Source organism: Eupeodes corollae, chromosome 1, assembly GCF_945859685.1.
Source record: "Eupeodes corollae chromosome 1, idEupCoro1.1, whole genome shotgun sequence".
In the NCBI taxonomy this organism is placed as follows: Eukaryota; Metazoa; Arthropoda; class Insecta; order Diptera; family Syrphidae; genus Eupeodes; species Eupeodes corollae.
This window is the reverse complement of record NC_079147.1, coordinates 10,706,744-10,725,405: the sequence shown is the minus strand read 5'-3', so window position 1 is coordinate 10,725,405 and position 18,662 is coordinate 10,706,744. Positions and strand designations below refer to the sequence as shown.

Sequence of the window (18,662 nt, the reverse complement as noted above, 5' to 3'; positions counted from 1 at the left end):
CCGTGAAAAAAACTTTTGGTGACACAGGCAGAGATTGACAGTCCTACGCACTAACCATCATGCTAAAGTGCTTGAATTGTTACTTGATTACTGGCATAACATCGGTCATCGGGTCCTACAAGAAAAAGTGCAAGTCGTCAAATTACAGCTCCAAGATGGCGGTGTTAGCTAATAATATTTTTTTTTGTTGAAATCGATGGCGAATGGCAATAATGGTTAATTGAGTCTCACCCTCGAGACTACAGCAGCAACAGCGGTTACCGTGAGTTTTCCATAAACATACCACAACTAACTTGAATACCTTCAGCAGGTTTGTTGGGTGCTTAATTTTGGCCAACATTTATTTTCTAAACACTGCTCTCATTTTAAAAATAGGTTTTCAGTATTGTCCAACAATGTTCAAGCGTAAAGCGAATTGTTTGATTCTTTGGAGGTATGGTGATAATTTTTGGTCAAAATTTTGTGCTGTAAAAAAAGCTGTCAGGGTTGTAATAAACTATTATTATTGTTTCTTTACAATTACTTTCCATACCGATTGCATATTGAAATATAGTCAAATCCGGGCTTGTCATTTTGCAAATCTAAATTTTGAATTTGATTTCGAGATCCAACAGTCACTACAATTGTGAAAAATCAATTAATGACGTTTTTAAACCACTTTTCCTATAGCAGCTAACATATTTCGAACAGCACTGTATTACATAGATAAAAATAAATTTTTCATTGCAATATAATTGGTGGTAGTCATTTGGTGTTGCCTTAACATTGGCAAGTTTAAGTTGGCGGGACTGGTTCCACTGAGACGAAACGGACGGAGTAGGCAATAAAGGCGAATGAGTTTTAGTGAGGAAGAGAGGCAATGCGGGAGGTATTATGTATCTGTCAGACAGATTAACAGACGTTGCGAAAAGAATTGTCTCCGTTTATTTTCTTTCTTTCTTTCTTTTCGTTTTGTTAATCTTTTCTTATGGTTTATGCTTATGCAATGCAGCAGCAGCATCAAGCGGCAGACAAGTGCACAGCAGGCCGGGGTTACAGAAAAAAACCCGTTTCCTTTTCCCATTTCGAGATGTTTGTTGATGGTGGAGGATGTGAACCAAATTGAATGACAATCAGAATCAAATGGCAAATTTGAAACGAACAGAGCAAACAAACTACCGAACCGACCGACCGACATATCAAATCCGGAAACGGATGTCTATGGCTAAGACATGTTATTTATATGTCAAAAAAATAGCAAAAGTCGTTACTTTAGGGTTGATTTGTTTTTATTTCATTGGAATTTAATGTTTTTCTTTTTTGTTGTGGTATATAAAATTATGGCGGCTCGTGACTGGCTGCTAACCTTCTTATCTTTAAGATGATTATAAGTTCCTCAATGATGCACGAGGACAGCTGGATGATGCACTGGCACAATGGTCTTAACAACTGGCACTGGATGCACGGCAACGACAGGCTTAATAACTGGGACAATAGTCTTCACTGGGACAATATGTCTAACCACTGGAGCTGGATGTACTACCCTGTTGTTGTTGTTATTGTGAAAAATGAGAACATGGTTGTTTGTTTTTTATATTGATATCCCGTCTGAATGTCAATAGGTTTACAAATTGAAAACTTACGAATGGCTGACATGTCCAACTGGGACAAGTGGAGCATGGTGCACCACTGGGGCTACCACGACTCCTGGAGCGGCATAGGCGATAGCGATGATTGAGAAAATGGCCAACTGCAATAACAATAAAAAGGAACACACACGTGATTTAGTATATAGGGACACCTGATGTCTATAAGTTGCTTTGGTATGGTCCTAAGCTGAGCTGAAGCTGTTGTGGTTTACTCACCAACTTGAACATATTGAAAGGTGATTTGGTTGTTTTTTGGAGCTGAGTTAATAATAATTTAATCGATGAAACGACGATTTGTGACTGTTTGATGATCGAGAATTGAGCGTGCCTTTTATACAACCAGCAGCTTCGATGGAGTATCATGCGTCGGGTCGGTCGGGTCTGTAGGTTTCAATAACTACTCCACTGCAATGCAATGGGATGGCGTCAGTGAAATTCAAGGAGACAACATATGAGTTGCTTGTTGTGCATTGTTTATGCTAAACGATTTATTTAAGTTGATGCTATAAATAGTGTATCTATATAATATGATTTATGTATAATTTCAAATATAGCTGCATCCATAATCTTATAGGTATACCCTTGATCGGAACTTGTGATTTTCGAGATTTAATATAATTTTGTTTCCAATAAAAATACGAAAAGCTGATCAGACAGTCGAGCCTTCGGCAGTTTCTTGATTAACTCGGGTAATGGGTATACATACTTCTTCTATAAGTTGACATCAATTTAAATTAAGAAAAATTTTCATTATCACATCTAATCGTGCATGAAAATCTTGCATCAAATTAATTGACTTTGGTGATAAGCTAAAAAGTTAACTTTTTGATATATGGCTACGATGAATATCCTCTGCTTGAATGGTGCCATCCATGATGAGTTGATGGTGATGGGGATAATGATGCGGTTCATTGACGATTTAGGCTAAAACGTGCACATAATCAATTTGAAAGGGTAATAGATTTTGTAAGTGATTTTATGATTTTCGGGGGAAGCACACAGTTAGGTCGTTAATTCCAGAAGAATTTCTGACGCTGAGCCTTTCTTAGCCACAGTTTTTTTTTTCTTTGGTAGGTACTTAACCCCAATTTCATTTTTCGGCTTGTTTGTGCTATTTCCAGGAATTGACCTCATTTGAAGTGGGTATAGTAGAGCGTGTGTCTGATGGTAGTTATCGATTTCCTTTTCAAAATTATATACATGTAGGTATAGGAACATATAGCACGATTCTGTGTGCGTTTAGTATTTAAATACAATTTTACTATCAAAAAGTCTCAAGAGCTAACCACTTTTGTCACATGCGGGCTTATTATTTATTCGCAACCTTTGTATTATATTTAAAAGTGATTTCTTTTTAATGTCAAGTATTGCAGCTTGAAAGGCAAAGCGCTCAGGAGATGAAATGTTGTGATGTTTGAAGTTTTTGTGTCACTTACTATATGGGTTGATTGTTTAAAACTGATGATGAGCTTCAATTGTGATGAGAGGCAGACGTTGAGAAATCTAAAACTTGATATAAAAACAATCAATACCTATAAAAAAATAGCTTGGTTGACAAATTAGGCAAATATCAACAATCAGTGATACGAATGGTGTTACTTGAGATGTTTTGCCTAAAGTAGTTATATCTCAGCGAAGATCAGCTCGAGTTATAATGATGAGATAGTTTGATTTGGTTCTGCATAGACTCTAATAAAGCCTTATGTAAAACGATTCTGTTTGAAAAAGTAGAACTTTGGACAATGATTACATTTAATTTAATGTTCTAGCCAAAAGTTCAGTCAGTCAGTTTCAATGTAAACTTATTCTTTCTAAATAAATGGTTATCCAAACAGAAATGTGATTATTAATTTTCACACAATTTAAGGTTTAGAAAGCGTTCGTTCGATGTTTAAAATTCTCCTAAAATAAATTAAATTTGCGTCAAACATACAAAAAATACTGTCAACTTTGTTGCTCCAAATTATAATTGATTTTATTATAACAACGGATTGTGAAACTATTGCCTATAAAATCGTATTTGGTTAATGAGCAATTATGTTTATCTTTTCTGACATTAAGTTTACGGGATTGTGTTTGGCCTTCTTGTATTTTGAGTTCAATAAGAACCACTTAAAAATGAAAACCATTGTTCTTTTAATTTTTACTGGAAATTGCTAAAGGACTTCTTCCAGCTTATCCCTATATACGTTATCTTGGCAGAAACAAACAAAACATTTTCACTTTGTTCTCAATGTTTTTGGCACTTCCTTTAAAAATCATCTTACTGTAATAATGCAGAGTCCAAAGTACTCGTAATGCTCTTTATAAAATATGAACTCCGAAAAAATATCAAATAATTGTCACTTATCAAAATTTGGTCTAAAGTGAGATATGTGTTGCATGATTTTTTCTGAGATATCACTCCTAAGAAGGGGGATACGGACCCCTCCATACCAAACTTCTTACTTCTTTAAGCTTAATCTTCTTACTGCAGAGTTAAAGTATATATGCCATATGGTATATGCCAATTTGTCCATTTTTGTTATGTTAGTCTTAATTCGTCGATTTTTGTATATATGATAAATTTTGAACAAATTTATTCTGAAGTGTGTATTAAAAATATTTCTAATTCAGGGGACGCAACGACTTCTCGCGATTTTCGCTTCAGTTCGGAAACTTATTATTAATTATTTCAACATCATAAACAATTAACTAAAAATATCAGAACTTTGGGATTTAACGGATGTTCTGATGTATTTAGTTACTGGACTATAATATCCGCAATTTTTGTTTGGACAAAAAGTTTTAAATTGTAAGTTTCGTATAAATTTTTCTAGTCATATAAATACCCCCCATATAGAGCGTGGCTAAATTTTGAGGGCCGATGTTGAATGTGAACCACACCTAAACGTCAAGTTTTTTTCTGTATTTCATTTGACATTTCTCAATTTCAGATAAATTCAATTTGAACGATGGAAAGTTGAAGTTATTTAGGCTTATTGTGAATATTGGTGTTCAAATCAAAATGCATATCGTGCACTTCGTGGTTTTTTCGCTCCATTTAATCGCCCAAATGTGAGAACAATCGGTAGAATCGTGCAAAAAATTGGATCCAACTGGGTCTGTAGGAGATGTGGACACAATAGTTCATGCTCTAACAGCTCGTAATATAGCTGCTATTCGCGTCAGTGGATTCGTCAATAAGCAGAATTGATACACTTGGAAAGATAATCCAAGAGTTTTTTTTCAAGAAGCCATGCACCCACAAAGATGGACATCGTCGGACCGTATTTTTTCCAAAATGATGCCGGTCAGGCAGTTACAGTGTTTGGTATCGTGAGATGATAATGAATTTCGTAAAGCTCGAATTGAAAGATATGGATTTAAACGATATGTGGTTTTAGAACGACGGTGCCACGTGCCACAAAGCTAACGAAAAAATTGCTTTTTGCGCTACAAATTGAATGGCCGTGATATCTTACATGGTGGCGATGTCGATTGGCCACTAAAATCATCTTTCTTTGGGGTTATTTGAAATAAAAGGTGTACGTCGATACGCCAGAAACAATTGAAGAGCTAAAGGATGAGATAATTTGGCACATTTACAGCATAGAACCTTAATTCTGATTCAGCAGCATCGAAAATTTGGACAATCGGATAGCATTGTGTCGCCGACAACGTAGTGGCCGATATTTTGTTCCATACATAATTGAACCATACCAATTGACAATACTTTCGAAACTAATTTTTGTTTTATTAGAAAGCAACACGGCGCTTAAAATGTATTAACAAAAACTTTTAAGTCCTCAATAAATTGAAGATATCTACTTTTTGAAGTGAACTTGTTTTGCTCTAGAACTGAGATTTAAGCATGAATTTCAAGAATGTAAACGTCTTAAAAACACTTGTTTAATACCTTAACCAAAAAAAAAAGAGGCTGGGATGCGACCCACACTGATAACTTCCCATGAAGTCTGTCGATTTGTCTTGCTTAAAAGTTTGTCTATATGTACTAGTATCAATTTTACTAAATTTGCGTACTATTTTTTGTAGATTTAATTTTTTATGAAAAAACGGACTGTTGGATTTTTATATAAGAATTATTGAATATTGAAAACAATATTTTCTGTAAAACAAATAAGTTTGAAGTCAATATCTAAAATTTTTGAAAAGATATTTGAGTCGAAAATCAATTTTTACCAACTTTTATGCATTCTTTTAGGTTTTTTATTTTTTGTAAAAAAACTGTCAATTCGATTTTTTTCAAAATCTTACTGCACGTTGAAAACAATAGTTTTTGAAAGATAAAAGTGAATATAAGCCAATAACTCAAAGTTTTGAAAAGATATTTGAGTCGAAAATGGATTTTTACCAACTTTTATTATTTTTTTTTAGGTTTTTATTTTTTGTAAAAAAACTGTCTATTCGACTTTTTTCAAAATTTTATCGAATGTTGAAAACAATATTTGTTATAAGATAAAATAAGTTTTAAGCCTAAATTTCAAGTTTTTGAAAAGATATTTGAATCGATATTCAATTTTTACCAACTTTGAGTAATGTTTTTTTTAGATTTTTATTTTTTATAAAAAACTGTCAATTCGAATTTTCTCAAAATTTTATCAGATTTCAAAAACATTATTTTCCGTTGCTGAAAATTGTTTTGGAGATGAAATTATATTTTAGTCGTTATATTTTGGAGGTGACAAATTTTTTTGTTCAGTTTTTTTGATTTATAAAAAAAACCGTTAGATATATTTTTTTCAAAAAATATACTTCTTTGAGATCACGTTACAGTTTATTATATAAAATTTAATTCAAGTCTATAACGTTTTTGTTTCGTAAGATATTTAGGGTTAACCAAAATTTTCACCTTTTTTTTTTAAACTGCTATGGTAAAAAAACCACCCACGCAATTTTCTTGAGAGCCCTTTCTGCATCTTTCTGCCTTATTATCTGTATAACAAAATTTATTTGGAGTCGATATCTCTTCTGGTTCTTGAGCTATGGACAACGAAAAAAGCGTCGCGAACGTACGGACGTACGGACGTACGAACGTACGTACACACGCACGACTCTATTGAAACGTCGAGAAATGTCAAAATTTTCAATTTGACAAATCGGACCCATTAAAATAACTTCCTATGGTAAGTTAAAAAAGGCTGGGATGCGACCCACACTGATAACTTCTCATCCTGCATGTTGATTTGTCTTGCTTAAAAGGTTTTTAGGTTTTCGTGTTTTGTTAGCAAAGTTGCCAGTTGAATTATTCTAAAAAAATTAAAAATTAATAACAATATTTTGCATATGATGAAATAGTTTGATTTCAAAATCTATTTTTGCTAACGAGATTTATTAGTCGTTAACCAGTTTTAGTAGCACTTCTTAAAAGTTTTTTTTTCTTATATAAGCATATGCAAATTGGATGAACGTAATAAATTTGAATTCAATATCTTCAAATGTGAGTACTATTTTTTGAAGATTCTATTTCTTTTATGAAAAAAAAACGGACTGTTCGATTTTTTTTTGTCAAAAATTTACTGAATGTCGAAAACAATATTTTATGTGAGATAACAAATTTTTGAAAAGATACTTGAGTTGAAATTCAATTCGCATCAACTTTGAGTAATCATGTTCTTAAGTTTTTATTGTGTACAAAAAAACTGACAATTTGATGTCAAAAACGTTATTTTTCGTAACACAAAATTGTGTCAGAGATAAAATCATTTCTTATTCGTAAATGTTTCGAGGTAACAAATTTTTTTTTTCAGTTTTTTTGATTTATAAAAAAATCTTCGATTCGTTTTTTTTTTTTTCAAAAAATGTACTTGTTTATTATCCACGTTATAATATATTAAAAAAAAGTTAATTCAAGTCTCTAGCGTTTTTGGCTCGTGATTCATTTACTTATAAATCAAAAAAAAACTAAAGAAACAAAATTTGTCACCTCGAAAATCTTACGAATAAAAAATGATTTTATTTCCAAAACTGTTTTGTGCAACGCAGAATAACGTTTTTGATATCAGGTAAAAGTTTAAGAAAAATCAAAAATAATGAGAACCTAAAAAAAAACCTTTCTTAAAGTTGGTAAAATTTTAATTTCGACTTAAAAATTTCCAAATAATTTAACTTATAAGAAATATTGTTGTCAGCATTCTGAAAAATGTTGAGAAAAATCGAATTGCCAGTTTTTCTTACACAAAATAAAAACCTAAGCAAACAAAATTAATTAATTGTTAAATAGCTTCTCAAAAATTTAAAATATTGTCTTTAAACTCTTTTTATTTCACAGAAAATATTGTTTTCGATATTCGGTAGTTTTTCCAACTGGCTGTTTTTTTCATAAAAAATAAAATATACAAAAAATAGTACGCAAATTTGGTAAAAATAGATTTTCGATCCTTGATATCTCTCAAATTATTTTATTCATTAAATTTGTATTTTATTTTGCTCCACGTTGTTGCAAAAAATGCTAGTTTAAGCTAAGGACTGCAAGAAGAACACGATATGAACCGGAAATCCTTCCCTATTGCAATCGCACTGCACACATTTTTCAACTTTAAACAAATGGATGATCCAGAGGGTCCATATAAGCTATAAGGCTCATACAGTTTAAGCAATGTTTTCATCTGCAGATTTACTGGTAGTTTGACGATATTCACCAAAAAAGGAGTCAAAAATAAAATATTTGTAAGTATATTAAATAAATAAATTCAAATATTTGTAAAAACTTTAGTAATAGTTTTAATTATTTTAGTAAGGCTCTTTTCTGAAAAAAAAAAGAACAAGAGATATTATATTCTGCATAAGTAAGTAAGTAATGTTGCCTCTAAGTTCCTGAAACCTAAAGCGTTTTTTTGTTTTTATTCAAAAGTAAAAGTAAATAAAATACTTTTAAGATTTAAATAAATAAGAGAAATCTTTTTTTTTGAAGTGAATTGGATTAAGATTTGGATTCTTTTGAATTGAAAACGTGCAATTTCTGATTGTCAAATTATTGTTTCTTCCCAACTTATTTGTTTACCTCAATTTGTTTGTATTTAGTTTTAAGAGAAAATATGTACCTAAATCCTTTAATTCCAAAACAAAAGATTTCTCTCATAACATGAGTTTTTTTCACTTCTTATTGACCAACATTTTGCAAAATATTCACGCCAAACAGTAATTTTTAAAATAAGTCTTCCAGCATCAGCTCCCAACTCCAATCTACGAGTAAGCCAACTAAACACAAGGGCGGATCTGGACTTTTAATCAAGGGGAGAAGGGGGGGTTGTTGACACACTTAGACGAGTTCTTACTCACCGCTTCAAAATGTTCTTTAATGTTTTTTAAAGGACGCAAATAAAATTTAAATTACATAATGTGGATCCTGACCTTAAATTTGCAGATTTTAATTGCTAAATTGGCTAACTTAGTTTTCAAATTATTTAAGAACACTGTTGTCCAGCAAGATATGGTCTAACTATTTAATTTTGATGACTCCCTTCATATGAAAGCGTTTCAAATTTTTAAGTATGCCATATTTAAGAGCTAAAACACAATAGTTTCACGAAGAAATGTAAGAAATAGTTTTGAAACATAGCTTTTTTCGAAAAATAAAATATATCTACTTTTCTTTTTTCCATTTCTATTAAAGCGAAGAACGCTAAAAGAATCGAAGAGAGAAGATCTGATATCAAGAACACAATTTTCAGGAGTCTATTATTACTATCAGTCTGCTTACTTGTATTTTGACGTAGAAAGAAAAATGTTTGGTTCTTGAATTAGAGAATGTAGGTGCATTAAAGTACATAATTTCTCTAGAAAATTAAATTAAAACAAATTAAGGTAAACAAATAAGTTGGAAAAAAACATTTGTGTGGCACTCACAAATTACACGTTTCAGAATCTCTTTTCACTTTAAATCTCAACGGATTCAAAGTTTTTACATCAACAAATATGAAACGTTTCTTATGTTTTTCAATTAGCCATTTGTTTAGCAAATGTGTCACTTTTGCTTTTTTTGGGACATTTATATTATTGAAATTCGTAGTTCTAGAGCATCCAAAGCAAAGTTTAGTTTAGTTTTAGTTTAGTTTATTGGTAATTGTTACTAACACATTAAGATAAATCTTATAAGCTAGTGAAATTTTATGAATAAATAATATATGATAACATTTTAAATAATAAGTTACATTTGTATATAATATAAAAGTAAATTTAAATAGCCAAAAAAAGAAAAATATAATAAAAATAAATAATAATATGTACATCTATGAACAAAAGAAAAAAAAACTTTATTGTATCTTTACTATTGGTAATTATTTAAAAGAGTAAAAGAAAAAGAAAAAAGAAGGAAAAAAAAGAAAGAAATAGAGAAATAGAAGTGAGAAGTCTGTAAAAGATAATTTAGTCGTTTTGCTTTGAAATGAAATCATGTAAACTTTTTTGAAATTTTTGTATGTCACTAAGTTCTGGCAAGTAAGGTGGGAGTGAGTTCCAAAGGCGGCATTCATTCATGAAAAATTGTGTCTCAGATGTAACACACGTAAAACGAGGATGAATTAAATAAGTTGATTTGTTTGATACTGAAAACCGAAGTTGTTCATAAAGATATGTTGGTTTTCGCGTAGTTATAATTTTGAAAAGTAGTATCAATGTTCGGAATTTTATTAAGTTATCAAAAGACATTTTTGAAAAGCTTCGTCTCAGATGGGAAACATGATCATTATCTTATTAATTCATAAATATATCGAATGACACTATTAAAGGCTACTTTTAGTTTGTTTCTGCTATAGAAGGTTAAGATTGGTAAAACCAAAGACTTAGCAAGTAGAGTTCGTGTTTTAATCGGCGTAAAGCCTTGAGCAGTCCATAATGTTCTTAAAGTGCCATATGCTTTTCCTACTAACGAATTTATGTGGTCATTCCATGCAAGAGTCCTATTGAAAACCACACCAAGGTTCCTAGAAGTGTTTACAAATCAAGTTCTTTTTTGGATATCACAAGGCATTTGTTTGGGTTAAGAGCAAACCGTTATTAGCTGCCCAATTTGAGATCCGCTCGAGATCCTGATTGATATCAAAAGCACAGTTTTCGATAAGGCCTAGTGAACAAGTTCTATAAATTTGTATATCGTCTGCATTAAAGCGCTTTGAAGTGTAGGGAATAAGAGAAGCGATTTCGTTTATATACAGCGAGAATATCAGGGGTGATAAAATAGAACCTTGGGGAACACATTTAAGTAAAGGTAGGTACTCAGACAGACTATTATTCAAATAAACGGCTTGTTTTCTGTTGCTAAGATAAGAAAAAGGTAATTTAATTGCATCTGAAGATACGTTAAACTCCCAACGCAGCTTATTCATCAGCACGGTTTGGTTCACCGTGTCAAAAGCTCTGGAGAAGTCTAGAAGAACTAAATACGTTATGCTATCCTTATCCAATTCGTCCCTATGTCTTCAATGACTTTAAGAAGTGCAGTTGCGCAGCTGTGTTGAGCGCGAAAGCCTGACTGAATTAGTACCAATACCAAATAATTGTTGCGGGTTATATAGCCGTTCAATTGTTTTTGCATAATACGTTCACAAACTTTAGACAAAAATGAAAGAATTGAAATTAGTCTAAAGTCCTCACAAATTAAGTTTTTGGGAATAGGAATTATTTTACCCATCTTCCATTTCTGAGGAAAAATTCCTGTTGTAAGAACTGTGTTGATGATATGGGTAATATAGTGTAAAAGCATTGGCAAAATTGATTTCAAAAATACAGGGATTACTTCATTAATTCCTTCAGTAGTGGATTTTATTGACAGAAAACTTTTCACAACATCTAGATTACTCACTCTTGAAAAGCTAAATGCAGGGTTTATCAAAGGTAATGTTGAATCAATGGATAGTTGAGTTGAAATTACATAGTTTGGAGTAAATATGTACAAATTTTTGTATCAATATTATTTAAAGTGTTTTGTCGTTGTTTACCAATTCCAAGATTTCGGAAATTTTCCCAGAGTTTTCGACCATTAACGTTTAGTCGGCTAGAGAACAATTGTTTTTTAGCATTTTTTTTAATTTCTAGGACAGCTTTATTATGTAGGGTCGTATAAGCTCTCTGAATTTCGTCCGCCCGGAAAACTATCCAGCTTATTCTATAAGTTCGATCTCGTTAGTCCATTAATTGTTTAATTCTTTCTTTTGCTTTTTTGTTCTCTAAAAAAGCACGTGGCAGTTAAACAGCATTCTTAAGTTTTCATTTAGAAATTCCACTTGGTCATCAGGCGAAGGCAGAAGATAAATATTATCCCAAAAATTTGAACGAATATGTTGTTGAAGTGCTGACATGTTACCGTTTTTATAGTCCCTATATTTTATGATATAATTGTCGGAAGTAGTTTTAGTACAGAAGTCATAACTCAGAAAAATCAGGTCGTGTTTGAAAAAAAGAAAAAATCTGGCCGTTGATTATAAAAAAACAACCCGATCTTTCCCAGTTACAAAAAAAAAAGGTCGAATAAAGTACTTGAAGTCTTAGTAAAGTGTGTTGGTACAGACAAATTAACAGAATGCATATCAAAAGATTTCATATTTTCACTTAAGCTATCACCGACTTATAAGTTGCTATAGCAAATTTACTTCAAAAGTAGATTTATTTAATTTTTTAAGATCTTTTAAGATCTTTTGTATTCAACAGAAAATCAATTTTAAAAGAAATAAAGTGCACGACATGCTAATGTCTTCGAAAAAGTCTGCCTGTATTTATATATATTATATTATTTAAGATTTAAAAATGTAACTTATTTTTTTTCAAAAATCATTTAAAATTTTAAATTTTGTCTTAAAACTATTTTTGCTAAGCACTAAAAAAAAGTGCTTATAGATACATTCCTTCGAAAAAAACAAACAAATTATATCTCCCAGGAGGGGAGCCTCTCTCACAGAACGTTTAAGAACGTTGTAAGCGGTGCCTTAAAACTCGTCTTGTTTTTAAGTTTGTGGGTCCTCCTTATAAAAAATCTAGATGCGTCCTTGTTGTTGCTTTCAGCACCAATATTTTTTAAGCAATTGCTTGAAATTGGAGGATTAATTTATAATTTCTAAGCGATTGCTTGATTGCGTAAGATTAACAGACGGTTTTAACACTGTTGTCCAAATAAAACATAAACGAATTGAGTGTTTTAAATAACTTCTTAAATCAAGCCTCAAAACTAGCCTCGTAATAGTACTCTTTTTCCAGCAAGAAATATTAACGTAGATCTGGTGAACTAGATACCAAGTAAAACAATTATTTCCAGGTGATATCTTTCTAATTGAATTTTTAAATTCTTTGGATATATCAACATTTCATTAATTATTTATTCTCCTGCCTTATTTGGACCCTTTGGTTTTCTATATAAAGGGTGATTTTTTAAAAGCTATAGTAAAGTTCGTCAAAAAAAACACGTAAAATTCATAAAAATGTATGAAATGTTTGAAGATTATTTCATACAAATGTTGACTTTGACTACGCCTTAAATACTCCATCCGCTTAGTCGAATTTTGGAATACCCTTTCCAACATTTCAATGTTGTCTTCTAATACGACAATTGGAATGGGCTTGTCTGTATAGATGTAAGCTTTAATATAGCCCAACAAAAAATAGTCCAAAGGCGTTAAATCGCACGATCTAGGAAGCCAATTGCACGGTTCCGAACGTGAAGTCTATTGTTGTGCGTGCTGTGTGGCATGTCATGCCAGTCAAGCTCTTGCATTTGGGCAAACAAAAGTTGGATATCATTTCACGGCAGCGCTCACCATTCACAGTTACTCTACTACTCGCATCATCTTTGAAGAAGTACGGTCCAATGGTGCTACCAACCCATAAACCGCACCAAATTGTGACTTTTTCTGAATGCACTGGTACCACTTGCAATGTTTCTGGCTAATATTCACTCCAAAATCGACACTTCTTCTTATTTACGTACCCATTGAGCCAAAAACGAGCTTCGTCGCTGAACACAATTTTTCGGTAAAAAAGGGCATCTTCGGCCAACTTTTCAACCGCCCATTCACCAAAAATTGTACCTTGCAGAAGATCGTAAGGCTTTAATTCTGGCACCAGCTTTTCTTCTTCCAATTGCTGTGAACGGCAACAAATCGATAATTGATGGTCATCATTAACACTGGCCGATGCAGTCTCTTTCAAGGGTCGATTAAACTGACCATAAAATGGAAGAAGCGCTCGATGAACTTTCTTAACAGATATGATTTGCAAGCGTTGTTCGTTTGTGAGATGATTCATGGTTTATTTATAGACCAAACTGAAGATGTTTGACAGTAAAACGAAACACAAAACGTGCGTCAACTGCTTAAATCAGTGTTGCCAAAAAGATAATAGCCAAAAAATCACCCTTTATTTAATTGATCTGCCACCTTTAAATTACTTAAGTTAAACGTGGGCAAATATGTTGATCATTTTCACTCGACTGTTTTACCAAGCCTCAGGATTTTTAAGCAACTTGCTTTGTATGTAATTTTATAAATGAACCAAATTGTTTTAAGGGAAACTTTTTAATGTAAGTATGATTTTGATGAATATGTACGCCTACTTATATTACGAACGAAAAACCACTAGGTAATAGCTTTGGCTCACTCAAAAAAGCTTTTAAACATTTCATTAATATTAATTTAAGAAAAACTGAAAATCAGGGTCAGCAAGTCTTAATGCTTTGTAATTTGTTCTCAAAACCATTATGTATATAGGACTCCCAAATGGAAAATATTTTCAATAGACTTTTTCAAACTCTTTTAACAAAAACCAAAAAAAAAAAAACTTTCAAGGATATGTTTCTGTTAAATACACAATTTCACTCCGATGTCTACCAAGTTATTTTTTAACGACAATTTGTCTTCAAGGAATTAAGCTGGATATGGCATAGATCATAGAGAACAAAAAAGAAAATATATGATTTTTCCTTCAATTTAATGTGCGTAGTCAAGACATTCAAGTAGCATTTAAAAACTATGAGGATGAGTGAACAAAGTACCGGACCAACCTCCACACGCAAGTCGTACATATATGAATGACAAAATACCAGATAAACTGTCACTTTTATTTTTTCTTTTTTCGCACTTTCCCAAAAAACAGTATAAAAGTCCTAGAGAAATAGAAATTACTGCCTTATGGTGAATGTTATGTCCTCTTTAAATTTTGTACGTTGTGTTTTTTATTATTTTCTAACCTAGCATATCGCGTTTTCTTATTGCTACAGTCTTAAAGCAGTCTTATCACATTTGTATTTAGTCATGTTCTCACAAAATTGCGAGACATCACGTCGTCATAAAAATTGAACTTTATCTCTGCGACAATTTTATACTCCTGAAGCCAGGCCTAAAAGTTGATGATTTTAAAGTCTTCTAAAGAGAATCCTTGCTAGCTCGTTTAAAAATTTAAAGTTCAACCTTATGTGCAAGGATCAAGGAATCCCCAAATGACATTCAATTTACAGCCCACATCATTCAATCGTAACAAGCGAGGATATTATGACAGACATGACCACAAGGAAGTTACCATGTTAACAAAAGCTTTTCACAGCCAAAGCGTCAAGCGACAAAACACAAAAAAAGGAAACGTGGGAAAAATTGAACCGGAAATAATAAATTCATCCTGGCGTTTATTCTGTTTTTCTCTTGATTTATAACAAACTCATTATTCATTCCTCGGATGTGTGCGTTATATCCCACCATCGTCCTCGTCGTCGCAGGATAAGATAGAATCAGATCGCATAAACAAAATTATGTACATGTACATATTGAACATCATGTGAAGAAGCTGGAGGAGTACATGGTCTATAATATACCATATGGCTTTGAACTTATGTAAACGCTCGCTCGTCAAGCCATCTGCTAGAGCAGAATATTTGAGTCGAATAACGTACCTCTAGAGCTAGAACATTGATTAAATAGCAAAGAGTTCATGTAAAATTTATTTGGTTGTTTGCCTCTTCAAGAAATTAGCCAATTTGCAGAAGAAGAAGAACAAGACGAAGAAGTAGAAAGGGTTTTATGGATGAACTCAACATATTTCACCGTTGAACAAATCGAAAAAGGTTAAAATAATCCTGAGAATGTTAATCATAATGATGTTTAAATATTGTCTTAATAAATATACGGACTTACTTCGTGTAAGAAGAAATGTGCAGATTTAAAGGATAATTAACTTAATTATTTTCTTAATGGAAAGTACATTTTTGTTCTTCATCGTAAGTAAAAAATTTGCAAATGGATAATATGAATAATTTTAAGTAGAAATAAACATCAGAATTTACCTTTGGAGGTTAAATTTATGTCTTATACTTTATTCATTTCCATTTGGATTGCTTTAAATTTTCCCGGGATCTTTGTATTTTTAATGAACGTAAACCAGGTGATATTAAAGTTAAAGGTCGTCTTTGTAGGAGTGATAACAGAAACGTTTGTCTGCCAGCACGTAGTGACCGAATTTTCGAAAAAAGTGTATCAAAAGTAAAACTTTTTCGAGAATTGAAATTGGGTGGGAAACCACTTCAAATGCATTGCCTGAGACTCGGTGATTTCAAATATGATTTCGACAAACGTATAGGTGGCCGCATTTGTCCTGTTTCGCTTTTAGACTTTTGGACAACCACCTAAAATTGGTCTCATCCGGACGCCTTCACTTGCGCACCGGCCACATTTTCCCGCCAAACGTCGCCAAAAATGTGATTTTTCTCGTAGTATTGGATTTTTAGGAAACCGCATTCGAAAATCCTCGATTTCCTGAGTCCATGACACATTTACATTCTAATACTAGAGACGCGATTAAAATCGCTGGTTTTTTAAACATATCTTTGGCTGACAGTAAAATATATCACGCTCGAAGGCTCTTTGATACTAGACTATAGACTAGAACAGCTGAAGAGCACAATAAACTGGCGATTTTTTACAATTTGATGTTTAGTTATGGAATTTTGAGAAAAACCACTTTTGTCATATGTTTACAGAAAGCTATTACCTACCTTCAATACAATTAAAAAATAGCAGCAAAAGTTTTAGTGGTGCCAAATTCTTTAAAGCCACGATTTAATTTACACTGCTATTTTTACCTTAACAGAGGAAGTTATTGTAATCGTTTGGATTTGTCCAATTGAAAATTTCTCGATGTTTCAAGGTCCATAGAATTGAAATAAAAGAATTTTAGAGAGATGTCGATACGTGCGTGTGTACGTATGTTCGTTCGTCCGTACCGTTTGCGAAGTTTTTTTTTGTAGTCCATATCCCAAAAACCAGTAGAGATATCGACTTCAAATAAATTTTGTTATACAGGTAATATTGCAGAAAGATGCAGGAAGGGCTATCAAGAAAATTGAGTTTTTAGGCGTTTTTTTACCTTCGCAGTTTAAAATAAAATGCACGACTGTATCGCACGAATTTGCTCCTTTAAGCAAAGAGGCTGTTTAAAAAAGTAAACATATAAGATTTAAAAATATGCCTGTAAAATAAGTTTGTCCTACAAGCTATAAATGCCATTTGATGTGTCAAAAATACCTCCATTTTCATTTTTTTTTTGAAAATCGTTAGACCCGTTTTATTTAAATTAATTTTTTTATATAAACAAATTTCCATTTTTTCTTAAAAATATTTTTTATATGCAGTTGTTTAGTGATTGAATAGAAATTTAGTCATCATCATATATATTATTTCGTTAGCATGTGTCCCTTTTTCGGCTCTTATACGGAACTTATTTTAACAAATAAGGTGCAAAACAAAGAGAATTTTCCGTAGACTATGCGAATTGTATTTTATTGAATATTAATTTATAATATTTATGAAATACTCGAAAATTATTATCTTAAGGGAAATAGTTTGTGGATTTGAATGAACTAATCGCATACACACCATTTTTTGTCGGTAAGATAGTTTCATCCCACGAAACAACTCATCCTAGGACAACTCATCCCGGAAATGAGAAATACTTGTAAGCATACAAACAATTGATTTTGTATTCAACTAGTTCGTTAGAAGCTTTTTCCTTCGGATAACTTTATCAGCGCAAACAAGGAGTTATTACGTTCAGTTTATTTTTGTTCGTTAAAGTTTAAGAGAAACAAGAATACGAACAAGTACAAGACATTGCTATTCATACGTTGCTTACAGTCAGACTCTTGTGCGTTTTAGATTTTAGTTATGAAGTGACACATAAGCAGTAGTTCTCGAGATTGTACGTACACGTTAAACAAGTGATTCTAATAGAAAATACATACACTATTTCTGGCCCGTTTCTTTAACTTGTACTAAGCATTTATTCTTTTATATAGGCAAAGTCTCATGCACAGTTAAAATAATTAATAGTTAAATAATAAAAAAAAACTATTTTAAGATTCAAAATTATGTCTGAAAAAAAAGTTTGTCTTTAAAATTTAAATGCCATTTTATAAAAAAAACCCTTGATTTTCTGAATTTTTTTTTTGAAAATCGTTAGAGGGTTTTTTTTTAAATTATTTTGTATTTCAATTTTTGGAATTTTGTTCTAAAAATATTTTTAGTATGCAGTTGTTTAGTGATTGTAAACATACCCTCTACATTTGAAATCAAAACAAACAAATTGCACTTTTGATAATCAAATATTGTCAAGGGAATATTATAAGACCTTGTTTAAAAAAATCATTGAAATCGGTTCATGAGTTTCTGAGAAAATTAATAAACAAAAAAAAAAGAAGACAAGTTAAAAAATAAAATTTTAAGGAAAATTAAAAAAAAAAACTATCGAATTCAATTCGAATTTTCGTTTTTTGACCAAAAAATTTTATGGGGGTCACTTTTAGTTTTGAAAAAAACGCCTAACGTGAATCTGCTCAAAACCTTAACTTCCAAGTTTGGACTGAATCGACCCAATGGGTTAGACTGTAGGAGCGTGGACAGACAGACAGGACAGACGGACGACATCGCTGGACCCACTTTTTTCACTTCTTTACGTTCGAAATTTTTGCATGAACGCGAAACTTTCAATGTGAAGTCGCAAGTGAAAAACTAGGAAATTTTGGTTAATCAAAAATATGTCACCGACCAATAACGCTAGAGAGTT

General features: G+C 31.9%; 2 protein-coding genes across 2 annotated transcripts in view; both read right to left on the bottom strand.

The window, feature by feature from the left end:
- LOC129939582 (neuropeptide SIFamide receptor) overlaps positions 1–18,662 on the bottom strand; it is a 200,252-nt gene that overhangs the window by 47,703 nt on the left and 133,887 nt on the right. The window lies entirely within an intron of this gene.
- LOC129939584 (uncharacterized) lies at positions 1,251–2,003 on the bottom strand. Its single transcript, XM_056047649.1, has 3 exons — positions 1,845–2,003; positions 1,623–1,729; positions 1,251–1,523 (listed from the first exon to the last, which is right to left on the bottom strand). Exons 1-3 carry the CDS (start codon positions 1,989–1,991, stop codon positions 1,376–1,378), a joined length of 402 nt encoding a protein of 133 aa, XP_055903624.1. The 5' UTR covers positions 1,992–2,003; the 3' UTR covers positions 1,251–1,375.